The sequence below is a fragment of the Sus scrofa genome, chromosome X, assembly GCF_000003025.6.
Source record: "Sus scrofa isolate TJ Tabasco breed Duroc chromosome X, Sscrofa11.1, whole genome shotgun sequence".
NCBI classification, from domain to species: Eukaryota; Metazoa; Chordata; class Mammalia; order Artiodactyla; family Suidae; genus Sus; species Sus scrofa.
Window position 1 is genome coordinate 98563034 of NC_010461.5, and position 14027 is coordinate 98577060.

Sequence of the window (14027 nt, forward strand, 5' to 3'; positions counted from 1 at the left end):
TTGACCATACTATAACTATGCTTCTATAAACTGGCATGTCCCAAGATTCAGTCCTCTGTTTTCTACTCTTCTCTCTCTCTAAGGGATCTCATTCAAATTGACAGTTGTTAAATACCATAAATTCACTAAATGTTTATTTCCAACCCAATTTCTCCCCTGTGCTCCAGACCTGTATATCCCAGAAGGCCTGCTTGATATCTCCACTCTGGTCACTAAGAGACATCACAAATCACATCTCTGAAACAGTACTCTTGTTTTTTTCCTTTCTTCTGTCAGACTTCTCTATCTCAGAGATGATACCACCATATGCCCAACTGCTCAAGCCTAAAAAGTAGGAGTCATCCTTCTCTCCTTCCTTTCAATCTTTACAACCCCTAAAACCATAAACTCTGAGAAGAAAACATAGGCAGAACATTCTTTGACATAAATCATAGCAATATTTTTTTTTTGGATCTGTCTCCTAATGCAAAGGAAACAAAAGCAAAAATAAACAAATGGGACCCAATTAAACTTAAAAGCTTTTGCACAGCAAAGGAAATCACTGACAAAATGAAAAGACAACCTATGGAATATGAGAAAATATTTGCAAATGATATGACCGACAAGGGATTAATATCCAAAATATATACACAGTTCAACAACTCAATATCAAAAAACAACATGATTAAAAAATAGGCAGAAGATTTGAATAGACATTTTTCCAAAGAAGGTACACAGATGGCAAGCAGGCACATGAAAAAATGCTCAACGGAGTTCCCGCCGTGGCGCAGTGGTTAACGAATCCGACTAGGAACCATGAGGTTGCGGGTTCGGTCCCTGCCCTTGCTCAGTGGGTTAACGATCCAGCGTTGCCGTGAGCTGTGGTGTAGGTTGCAGACGCGGCTCGGATCCCGAGTTGCTGTGGCTCTGGCGTAGGCCGGTGGCTAAGCTCCGATTAGACCCCTAGCCTGGGAACCTCCATATGCCGCGGGAGCGGCCCAAAGAAATAGCAAAAAGACCAAAAAAAGAAAAAAGAAAAAATGCTCAACATCACTAATTATTAGAGAAATGTAAATCAAAACTACAATGAGATATCACCTCACTCAGGTCGAAACGGCCATCATCAGAGTTCCCATTGTGGCTCACAGAGTTAAGAACCTGACATAAGGATGTGGGTTTGATCCCCTGGCTTCACTCAGTGGATTAAGGATCTGGTGCTGCTGCAAGCTGTGGTGTAGTTCGCAGATGTGGCTGTGGGTGTTGCTGTGGCTGTGGCGTGGGCCAGTAGCTGCAGCTCCAATTTGACCTTAGCCCAGGAACTTCCATATGTTGCAGGTGCAGCCCTTAAAAGAAAAAAAAGGAGTTCCCCTTGTGGCTCAGTGGTAACGAACCCGATTAGTATCCATGAGGATGTGGGTTCGATCCCTGGCCCTGCTCAGTGGGTTAAGGATCCAGCATTGCCATGAGCTGTGGTATGGGTTGCAGACTTGGCTCGGATCTGGCATTGCTGTGGCTGTGGTGTAGGCCAGTGGCTACAGCTCCAATTCGACCCCGAGCCTGGGAACTTCCATATGCTGCAGGTGCAGCCCTAAGAAGCAAAAAAAAAAAAAAAAAAAAAAAAAAAGAATGGCTATCGTCAAAAAGTCTACAAATAATAAATGCTAGAGAGAGTGTGGAGAAAAAGGAACTCTCCTACACTGTTAGTGGGAATGTAAACTGGTGTAACCACTGTGGAAAACAGTATGGTGGTTTCTTAAAAAACAAAACACAGGGAGTTCCCATCATGGCTCAGTGGAAATGAATCTGACTGGCATCCATGAGGACGCAGGTTCGATCCCTGGCCTCGCTCAGTGGGTTAAGGATCCAGTGTTGCTGAGAGCTGTGGTATAGGTTGCAGACGTGGCTCAGATCCCCCATTGCTGTGGCTGTGGCATAGGCCGGCAGCTGCAGCTCTAATTCGACCCCTAGCCTGGGAACCTCCACATGCCATTGGGGTGGGCCTAAAAAGACAAAAAATAAAAAAAATATAGAGTTACTATATGATCCCGCAATCCCATTCCTGGGCATATTTCTGAAGAAAATGCTAATTAGAAAATATACCTGCAACCCAGTATTCACAGCAGCATTATTTACAATAGCCAAGATATGGAAGCAACCTAAGTGTCCATCGACAAAGATATAGGAAGATATGGTGTATACACACACATACACACAAGCAAATACTACCTAGCCATAAAAAGAATGAAATTTTGTCATTTGCAACAACATGGGTGGACCTGAAGGGTATCATACTTAGTGAAATAAGTCAGAGAAAGCTAAATACTATGTACTATCACTTACATGTGGAAGCTAAAACATAAGACAAACTAGTGACTATAACAAAACAGAAACAGATTCACAGATAAAGAGAACAAACTAGTGATTATCAGTAAGGAGAGGGAAGGGGAAGGGGCAAGATAGGAGTAGGGGATTAAGAGGTACAGACTACTATTTTTAAATAAGCTACAAGGATATATGGTATAGCACAGGGAATCTAGGCAATATTTTATAACTACAAATGGAGCAAAATCTATAAAAATCTTGAATCACTGTATTGTACACCTGAAACTAATATAATATTGTAAATATATAACCAGATAGGACCTGGGCTGTCATTGGGCATATAGACTGTTAAAACTATCATCCACCACCACCACTATAATGACTTCTATTAGAGCAGCAATTAAATAATCATTGTAATAAGAATTAATATATTCCAAACATTTTGTATATGTTACTATATTTAACCTTCACAACTCTAGAAGGTAGGTCCTATCTTTATCCTCATTTTACAGCTGATGGAATTGAAGCCCAGCGAAAAAATAAATTAATTAAAATTATAGGAGTGAAAAAGCTCATCCAAGGAGGATCTACATACAGAAATAAAAGTGAAGGGGCCTGAAGACAAAACTGGGCAAATAGTAATTTGGGGGCTGTGGGCAGAATGAGAACAAATAGGCAAAGAAACAGAACATCGGTAGAAACTGATGTCACAGAAAGCAAGACAGGATGGAGTGTCAAGGAGGGAACGGTCAGGAGAATCAAACTCTTGAAAAATCATGTGAAAACTAACTTTCAAAATATCCATTCGCTGTTGTACTGAGGTAGGGACTGCTGGTAACGTTATCAGAGAATTTTCACTAAAGATTTGGGGGGTGAAAACCAAAGTGCAGCAAGTTGATGGGTGAAGGGAGCACACTGACGTAGGCATAGTGTAGATTACTCCCTAACGAAAAGAGAGAAAAGCCAAGACATAGGTTAGAGGGAGGAAACTATTCCCAGCACAGAGAGAGGGAACTTGAACAGGTTTATACCCAGTAGTACAGGAGCCGGGGCGGAGGGCAGAGGTGCAGGGGAATAGGATGTAGTGACATCCAGGAGGAAATGGAATAGGAGGGACTTGGATAGATACAGGTTAGCAAGGAAAACTGAGGGGCTTCATGGTTCACTCATTTGATTTTCTCCCCCCCCCCCACTTGATATTCTTGGTGAGACGAACACCAAGGTCCTGTGCTTAGGATGCGGAGGGAAGACAGACAGCCTGAGACCGTCTAGAAAGTGGGATATAGTAGCTGAGAGTTACGCGAGAAGGGCTGAACCTCCAAAGCCCCCCACCCCATACGCCCACTCACCCGACTCCCAGGTTCGAAATTCGGTTCGAAATGTGTTTGGCGTATCCAGGTGCCGTCCTTCTAAAGCTCTTAGAGAGGAGTCATTTGGCTGGCGCAAAGCAGTCACCCAGCCAGCCCGCCCTGTAGGAGGCGTTGTGCCAAGAAAAGTAGGTCCCAGCAGACCCGGGAGGAGTCGCCCAACTTGCCCGCCAAACAGGGGGCGCTCAGCCAGCAAGGTTGCTCCCAACATGCCTTGCGGCGTGACTCCGAGCCCCCATCTCCAACCTGCTAGCGGGTCGCGGTGGTGAGCCGGTCGCTCTACTCTTTGTGGGGAGAACTCGTGGGTGAGAGGGGGAGGAGGCCGAAGAGGAGGCCAGGACTGAGAAAGGGCTGCAGGAGGACTGAGCTAGGAGGAGGGGAGAGGCAGATCGGCTGGCGGCCACTTCTTAGCACAGCCGCGGCGGCGACTCTGCTGCCAACTAGGCCGCGGCGGCCATGGCCGTGGATTTCAGTGACCCCAGAAGCGGTTTTCGCCACAGCGAGGTAGTCATGTTCATCAACGAAGAGGTGCTCACTAACGGCGGCGGCCCAAACTTCTACCTGACCTTCCGCTCGCGGCCCTGGAACGAGATCGAGGACGAGCTGCAGTCCATCCTGGCCGACCTGCAGGTACCGCGCACGGTCAAGAGGGCCTGCGTCTGGAGCGCGCTGGCCTTGAGCGTGCGTGTGGCCACGAGGCAGCGGGAGCAGCAGGCGCGCCGGGTTCGGCGGCTGCAGGAGCAGGTCGGGGAGCGCGAGACGGCCGCGTGGGCTCTGGCGTCGCAGCTGCAGCGCCTGCGCGAGGAGCGTGAGGAGATGATCAAGCAGTTGCGTAGCACGCGCAGTGACCTGCAGCAGGCGCTGAACGAGCGCGAGGTGCTGCGCGGGCAGCTGCTCCGGGCTGAGAGGCAGCCCCTTGAGGCCGCTCCCCGGTCCCGATCCCAGCAGTTCGCGGCTGATGTGTGGCCCTTGACCGCAGAGGAGCGAAACAAGTTGCTGATCGCGACATCTCAGCGTAGGCAGATGGTGGAGGCCCAGAGGGAGGAGTCCCAGAATGCCCCAGCAGGCGGCATGCTTTACATGCCGGGCCCCCCGAGTCCCTGGGCCCAGGTTGTTCAACCCCCTCTGCCAATGCCATTACCCATGCCATTGCCCCTGCCATTCCCCCTGCCATTCCCATACTCACGGCCTCCCCCACCTAGGGTAGTCTCAGAGGCAGAAGCAGCAGCAGCAGCTGCAGCCACAACCACAGCTGCAGCAGCATTCCCACCCCAGATGCCTGTTGGGGGGATCTACCCATCTGGCGTGTGGCCTGCAGCGTCCCAGGAGGAGGTAGCCCTGCCGTGGGACCCGAGGATCCAAGGCCAAGAGGAAGCTCCTGTGAGACCCCACTTCATCAGCCCCTCAGGGTACATCTGGAACCAGGAAGACCCAATGAAGCCGCAACCTCAGGAACTGATGCCCAGGCCAGCAAAAGGTAAGAAAGCCTTTAAACCCCAGCAAGAGGAGAAGCCTGCCCCAGGCCTCAGGAGGAGGGATTGGGTCTGCCTGTGGTGTAGAATGTGATTAATTTTTCCCGACACCAGGCTTTTGAGAAATGTAAGAAAATCTAGATACTAAGTGGGGTGGGAAGACTTGACCCAAAATAAGCTCCTCACTGAATTCAGGGATAAAGAATGGAGACATACTCCAAAGAGAAATCAATTTCTGGAGCCCCCTTTCTGATCAAAAACTAACTCTTTTATTTACTTTATAGAGAGAAAATTTGAAAATCCATCAAACAAAAATTTTCATTATCCTACCATGAAGCAATTACCTTTTTTTTTTTTTTTTATTTTTAGGGCCGAACTCTCAGCATATGGAAGTTCCCAGGCTAGGGGTTGAATCAGAGCCACAGCCACACCACAGCGATGGCAACACCAGATCCAAGCCGTATCCATGACCACAGCTTGCAGCAACACCAGATCTTTAACCCACTGAGTGAGGCCAGGGGTCAAACCTGAATCCTCATGGATACCTGTCAGGTTCTTAACCCACTAAGCCACGATAACTTTGCAATTACCATTTTTAACACATTAATATATGTTTCTACATGTGGATCTCTTTCCCCCAAGTTTAATGTTATACTTGTATATGTGTGTATATAGTATATATTGTTTTAAAGATGAAATTCTATGAAGAATATGTTAATCTTTTATATTTTTTTTGTCTTTTTGTCTTTTCTATGGCTGCACCCGAGACATATGGAGATTCCCAGGCTAGGGGTCTAATCGGAGCTGTAGCTGCCGGCCTACACCACAGCCTCAGCAACGTGGGATCCGAGCCGAGTCTGCGACCTACACCACAGCTCACGGCAATGCCGGATCCTTTAACCCACTGAGCGAGGCCAGGGATCAAACCCACAACCTCATGGTTCCTAGTTGGATCTGTTAACCACTGAGCCACCACGGGAACTCCAAGAATATGTTAATCTTTAAAAGGAAAATTTCTCCAATTGCATTTAGGTTCACAAATGGGAGCTCGGTGGCTGCTACGGATTGGTTGCCACCCAGGAGAGGCTGATGTGACCAAACGTTCTTTTTCTCCTTTCTGTATTCTCCTAACCTCCTCTCTCCCATAACACCAGTTCTTTGGCTGAGGATAACCATGCTTTATTTATTTATTTTTGTCTTTTGTCTCTTTAGAGCCACACCCGCGGCATACGGAGGTTCTCAGGCTAGGGGTCAAATCAGAGCTATTGCCGCTGGCCTACACCACAACCACAGCAATGCCAGATCCAAGCCTCGTCTGCAACCTACACCACAGCCACTGAGCAAGGCCAGGGATCGAACCCACAACTTCATGGTTCCTAGTTGGATTCATTAACCACTGAGCCACGACGGGAACTCCCGATAACCATGCTTTTAAAAGATACGTTTTATTCTAGGAACACTGCTTTTCCTTGAGAATGGTACTGTTAAGCTATATACTACAGCAATGTCCATATTTATCCCAATTTGTTTTTATGACATTCATTGGTGAAGGCCTGTTCTTTGTGTCTCTAAGCTCCAGGACCTTCGTGTGAAGCTGAAGGTTCAGCTCCCAGTGTGTGAATCATCATGAAATATCCTTCTGGCTCTCAGCAACCTTCACCTCAGTGAGATCTCAACTGGCTGGAGCTGAAAAGAATATGAAGGAATCAGAGGAAAGGAGATATTCTGGCATACATCTTGGGAAAGGGAGGGCAGACAGATTGTGTTAAACTTAGTGCTTCTGTTGGGGAAAATAGATTGACATAGCAGAGTTTCAAACGGGGTTGGGAGGGTAGTATTAAATTTGGGGGGTTATAACAAGTTTGTCAAATTGTATTCATTAATTCATTGAATAGTTATTGTCTAGTATGCTCTAAGAACTGCTATTCTGTGTTATTATCTGGTGCATGCATAAGTCATTGGATGAGTTTGGTTAGATGACAGGAGAGAACCTAATTTGAGACACCGATTATATCAGGTGTGACTTCTTTGCCTTGCACATAGTGTGGCTTTTGGACAAACCCAACTGAAATAAAGTCAAGATCCATGTCTATGATTCTGGGGGTATGTCTAAGATTTTCTTGGAAGGGCTTGAATGACTGAACTGCTCATCCCGTTAATCCCAGTGGAAATGAATGGGCGGGGGCATGTATTGGCAAAGTAGCCTCACAAAAGTACAGGCAGGACTTTTTCTGTACTCCTGCTGATCCCCCCCTTGAGAGGGACAGCTGTTTTCCTGGTTGTCTGAAAGACCACTGGATTGTCTTTAAGAAAGACATTTCCTGGGAGAGTGTTGGCTGCACACTCAAGCCCTCAGCCTCAGGCTGCCCCCATCCCAAGCCCCCTTCCAGTCAAGAGCAGATGAAGAATAAAGTGGATTTCCAAGAACAGGCATAGTGCTATGGATGGTGCTTCCCTTGGAAGGACCTACTGGATTAAAAGTACAACTGGACTAGGACAAGCACTCTTGAGATCACCCCTGGGCCCATTCTCCTCCACTTGATGTGTTCTCTGCAGCCTGTCTGCTCCCCCGAGGCAGCTGCTGCAAGCCAGGGGGAGCCAGGGGGGAGCCCAGGGGGTGGGAAGTCAGATCAGCCTCCAGTCTGAACGAAAGGTGTCCTTGAGTTCCCCCAGAAGATCCCAGCTCACCAAGCTCAACCTTTGTCAGAGGTTTTCTAATTCTAACGAGTAATAAAGCGTGTGCACTTACCTGCTGTGTCTTCTGTGTGGTGTGTCTCTCAGGGCAGGTTCGCTCAGAAGCGGCAGTTTAAATGGGCATCTTCCCCCATCCCACTGAGGTGACAGAAAGTTCAGTCTCATTCACGATTCAGGGGCCCCTCCTCTTCCTGCGAGTTGGGTAACTCGCAAGAATGGGAGGGCAGAATGTACTCTACCGGGTCTTATATTCCTTGTCCCTGCTCCCCTCACTGTCCAAGTCCACATGGTCCCATGAAGGTGGGCTTCTCTGCTAGTCCTGGGGGCACGAGAGGTGAGGTGAGGAGAGGGTTTCTGCCCAGCCTGGAGGCTCTAATGCCTGGTGTCCAGCCTCGTTATAGGCACCAAGAAGCCAGTTCCAGAGTTCCCATTGTGGCTCCGTGGTAATGAACCCAACTAGTATCCACAAGGATGTGGGTTCGATCCTTGGCCCCACTCAATGGGTTAAGGATCCGGCATTGCCTTGACCTGCGGTATAGGTGGCAGATGCAGCTCAGATCCGGTGTTGCTGTGGCTATGGCATAGGCCGGCAGCTGCAGCTCTGATTCAATCCCTAGCCTGGGAGCTTCCATATACCACAGATGCGGGCATTTAAATTAATTTAAGAAAGAAATCATTTCCCCGAGGCCCTTTATCTCCAGCAGAAATTTCCCTCCTGCCTTTCTGTCCTACAAGGCACTGTCCCCTCCCTCCTGTGCAGAATCCCATCAAGATGCTCAGGATCCTGGAAAAGAGCCAGGCTATTAAGACAAATGTTCCCTGAGGCAAAGAGGGGTAGAGTCTGGCTACCTGCTTGGCTAAGAGACAGGGATGGGACAGAGAACAGAAGGGAACCTGCCCCACCAGCATTCTCCCTTCAAAGTCCTGACTACCGGGAGGCCTTGGCTCCTTGGAAGGGCGCTGGGGAGGAAAGGGACCACCAGAGACATCAACCCAAAGCTAGGTTTTCTGGGTTGGAGGCTGGTTTTGTGATACTCTTGTGTATTGCTGATAGCTCCCTGGAATTTTGGGAGGATGGGACAGGAATGTTACAGCACTTTTTTTTTTCATGGTCAAACCTGTAGCATGTGGAAGTTCTGAGCAGCAGCTGAGGCCTACGCCACAGCCACAGCAACAGTGGATCTGAGCTACACTGCAGCTTGCAGCAACGCCAGATACTTGACCCGCTGAGTGAGGTCAGGGATCGAACCCACACCCTGAGAGAGACAGCATCGGGGTCTTAACCTTCTAAGCCACGGTGGGAGCTCCCTAGAATACATTTTAATCTTGTGGTCCTTAATGCATGGTTTCTGAATCAGCAGCATCAGGATCACCTGGGAATTTACTACAAAGGCAAATTCTCAAGCTCCACCTCAGACCTCCTGACTCCAGAGGTTGTTGGGGTAGGCTGGGGGTGCGATAGCACCTAATAGGAGTTTCTGGTGCTTACTGAAGTTTGAGAACCTTTGTAATCCATAGTGTAATGTGAACACTTTACATGGAGAACACATGGATCTCCTAATGGTTCATTTAGGGCTTCACAACACACTCTGATGTGCTCTGGAATGACTATAGATCTGTGTGAAAGCAGGCTGCCTGGGCATGACTCTTCCATAGCTCAACGCCATCACCTATTTCAGGGTTGAATTTTTCATAGCACCCTGCATGAATCTTTGGCCGGAATCATTGAGGTTGGCCGTCAATTATCCCTTCATTCTAGGCTGGGCACACGCAGGTCAAGCAGCAAGAGCCCGGGCTTTGGAGCCAAAGAGACCTGGGTTCATACCGCTGCTCTGCCATCCACTGGCTGTGTGACCTCAAACAAGCTACTGAATTTCTCTGATCCCCAAAAAGTGTTGGCTCCCTTCCCCTGCCCTTAGGGTTCTGCCATATGATGGGGAAATGGGTATAAAGGATACCCACTGTGTGTCTTCTCATACCACTCACTGAGTGCCTACTATGTGATACTGTATGGCCATTTATCCTATCAGTGACTGTCACAGCTCCGTAAAGTTAGGTATAATAGATACCTCTATTAATAGTTTTTCAAGGATATTTTACTCCTATTTTTATAAATGTGGCAACTCAATAAGTTACCTAAAATCATTCAGCTTGGAGTTGGTGAAGCCTGGGTTCTAACCCCAGTCTGCCTGACACCAAACTCCATGCCCTTTCTACTCTATCACAGAGCCTCAACCTTTGCCTTTATCAATTAATAGCAGTAATTAATTGATACTGCTATCCCCAAGTAACGCATTGATTACTTCTATTTACAACTTAAGTTTTTAAAATGCAAAAATGGAGATTTGTAGTAAATAAGATCACTAACAAAAATTCATACAATTAAGATGTAATCTTTTCCTTAGGCTGCATATGTTTTTTTAATAATATGCTGTGTTTAAAAAACTATAAAGTTTTAGTCAATAACTTGATGGATATAACTGACTATAATGGAAGGACTCTGAGTCATAGAGGCAGTCTGATGGAGGCTAATGAGTGGAGATAGCAAGAGTCAGACTTAAAAGAAGGTGCTGGGAGTTCCCGTTGTGGCCAGTTAAGAAGCAGACATAGTGTCCGTGAGGATGTGGGTTCAATCCCAGGCCTTGCTCGCTGGGTTAAGGATCCGGCATTGCCACAGGCTGTGGCATAAGTCGCAGATGCAGCTCAGATCCTGCGTTGCTGTGGCTGTACTGGGGCTCCTATTCAAACCCTAGCCGGAGTTTCCATCGTGGCTCAGTGGTTAACGAATCCGACTAGGAACCATGAGGTTGCAGGTTCGGTCCCTGGCGTTGCTGTGAGCTGTGGTGTAGGTTGCAGACAAGGCTCAGATCCGGCGTTGCTGTGGCTCTGGTGTAAGCTGGTGGCTACAGCTCCGATTAGAGCCCTAGCCTGGGAACCTCCATATGCCATGGGAGCTGCCCAAGAAATCGCAAAAAAAGGCAAAAACAAACAAACAAAAAAAACCCTAACCTGGGAACTTCCATAGCCACAGGTGTAGCCCTAAAAAGAAAAAGAAAAAAGAAAAAACAGAAAAGGAGGTGCTGGAAGAAGAGTGTGGATGTGGCTCCTAGGGGCGTCATCCTGGTGAAAGCTGCAGAAACAGAGATGCAGAAGGCAGGGCAGTGTTCTGTGGTTGACGCATTCCCCGCCCTACCTCCACAGAGCCCTTCGCCATCAACATGTCCACTCCCATTCGTCACGCTCCGCTGCAGAAGCAGTGGCTCCGGCCCCACCCTTCCTGTGGGGGCCTCTTCAGGCAGCAAGTGCAAAGTGTAAGGAAGTGGAGAAGCGCCTCTCAGGTATCACAGGAGGCAAGAAAAGACCAATCGCTGAGAGGTGCTTCTGCATCTCTCTGCAGGTGAGAGAGCTGTGCCTGATGCCTGGCAAAGAACATCTAGTGAACAATGTCAAATAAACCAAGGTTTCTTTGATAAAAACAAGTTTTAAATGAGAGCAGAGCCCGCATATTTGGTAGGCATGGAGACTTTGTCCTCTCACAGAACCAGCTCTTATGAGCAGGATGTAAGAATGAACCAAGCAGATTCAAAACCCACTCTCTTGGGAAATCATTTTCCTGAGGCCCTTTCTGATCATCAAAGTAAACCAGATTCACCAAAACAGAAGTAGGAAAAGCAATTAAAACTATGCACAATCCTGAAACCTGGAGGTGACGGCTGTTTATATTTTAATACACACACACACACACACACACACACACACACACACACAAAGGATATATGGTACATACTTTTTTTGCAGCCTCCTCGACTCTAAAAGTAGTGGCTCCAATATGGACCTCTTTGTGGTGGGCTCTGTGCCCAGCATGGGGGGAGGTATAAGGATTGGGAAAAGTACTTCTTGGATGGCAGAGGAGCAGTTATAGGTAACAGAGAATTAGATTTGTTCACCAAAACAGAATAATGGTACCTATTTCTTTTTGACATTTGTTTTTCACTTAACAGTAAGAAATGCACACTGTCTCATATTTGAATTATTTGAGAATGCGATTTTTTTTTGGCCATGCCCAAGACACATGGAAATTCCCGGGCCAGGGATCTAATCCATGCCATAGCAGTAACCAGAGCTGTGACAACACTGGATCCTTAATCCACTGAGCCACCAGGGAACTCTGAGAATGTGATTTTTATGTCAGTGTTTCAATTTACTTAACCAGTTCTATCTTATTGGGAATTTAGATTGTTTCCAAATTTTCATTTCACTCTCAACACTATGTTACTGTGCAGAGTTTTCTGGACCATGCCTAAGAGTGAATGTAATCATTAAAAACATAACCAGTTTGAGAGTTCTCCAGTGGCTCATCAGATTGGGGATTTGGCGTTGTCACAGCAGCAGCTTGGGCCACTACTGTGGCAAGGGTTCAACCCCTGGCCCAGGAACCTCCACATGCCACGAAATATGGGAAAAAAAAGTTTGAAAGATAACCTGTTTTTTATTTATACACACACACACACGTTTCTTTTTAGGGCCGCATCTGCCACATAAGGAAGTTCCCCGGCTAGAGGGTGAAATGGAGTTACAGCTGCCAGCCAAAGCCATAGCAATGCAGGATCTGAGCCACATCTGTGACCTTCACCACAGCTTGTGGCACAGCATGCCAGATCCTTAACCCACTGAGTGAGGCCAGGTATTGAACCTGGATCCTCATGGATACTAGTCGAGTTCTTAACCCACTGAGCCACACAGGAACTCTTGATTTGTATTTCTTTGCTCATTAGAAAGATGGTATTTTTTCAAATTACTTATCCATTTGCATTTCTTCTGTCATGATTTAGCTATTCATACACATGTACTCATGGAATATCCATCTTGTTTTGTATTTATTTGATAGTAAAGATATTAACCTAACCCTTTGTCATACTTAAAATTTCAAGTATTTTCCCTTGTTTGTAGTTTAATTTGGGTGTGATGGCATTTTGATAGTCAGAAGTATTAAATTTTTATGTATTAAAATCTTCTCCACCATCATTTTTCTCTTATTCTTAGGAAGGCTTTTATTTTGAGATAAGATACAACAATCTACATTTGATTACAATTTTTAAAAATGTGACTCTAATCATCCTTGAGTTTATTTTGGCACTTATCGCGAGGTGGTTCTCAATGTATTTTTTCCACAAAATAATTAACCTAATATCTCAGGGTCATTTTTTCCTTCATTAAAAAAAAAAAAATTTGGCTGAGCCCGTGGCATGCATTAGTTCCTGGGCCAGGCATGCATTAGTTCCTGGGCCAGGGATAAAACCCATACCACAGTTGTAGCCAGCCAGAGCCACAGCAGTGACAATGCTGGATCCTTAACCAACTGAGCCACCATGGAACGCCTCAGCATCATTTTCAATGTTCTATTCTTTCCCTATTGGTCTGAAAAGAACATCTGTATCAAATGCCAAATACACAAAGTATGTGTGTTGTCCATTAAATTGATGGTCTATTAGATATAATATTTGATCCTAGCTTTATAACACATCTTAATAAATACAGTACAAGTTATCACTCATTTTTTTCTAAACTTTCTTGGTAGTTATCATGTTTACTCTCAGTCGAAGCTTTATAATTTAACTCTACCCCTTTGAGTCTCAAACGTACTTCCTTCAATTGGATTCTTTGCAACTTATTCAATTACTACATAATTCATTCCTCTATTTTTAAACTAGTTTGAGTGGAGTGCTATTCCTTAAGTCTTAATCTCAGCCCTATTCTCTCTTTTCACTTCCTCCTCCCATGATCTTGTCTAAACATTTGACATTTATCATCTTTAGGAAGCAGATACCAATCTGTATTATTTTTTTAAAAGTTCACATTGGGAGTTCCTACTGTGGATCAGTGGGTTAAGAACCTGACTAGTATCCATGAGGATGCAGGTTCAATCCCTGGCCTCCATCAGTGGGTGAAGGCCATAAGCTATGGCATAGACTGCATACAGCCTATATCTGGCATTGCTGTGGCTGTGGCATAGACCAGCAGCTGCAGCTCTGATTTGACCCCTAGCCTGGGAACTTTCATATGCTGCAGGTACAGCCCTAAAAAAGAAAAAGAAAAAACACCTCACGTTTATTGCTTACTATGTATGTTTGCTGGCATTCTTATTTAATTCCCTTTAAAACACTACAAGATAGGTAGTAGTACCACCTCCATC

General features: G+C 46.2%; 1 protein-coding gene across 1 annotated transcript; it reads left to right on the top strand.

The window, feature by feature from the left end:
* LOC100154946 (testis-expressed protein 13C-like) lies at positions 2443-7233 on the top strand. Its single transcript, XM_001925205.5, has 2 exons — positions 2443-5145; positions 6714-7233. Exons 1-2 carry the CDS (start codon positions 4125-4127, stop codon positions 6758-6760), a joined length of 1068 nt encoding a protein of 355 aa, XP_001925240.2. The 5' UTR covers positions 2443-4124; the 3' UTR covers positions 6761-7233.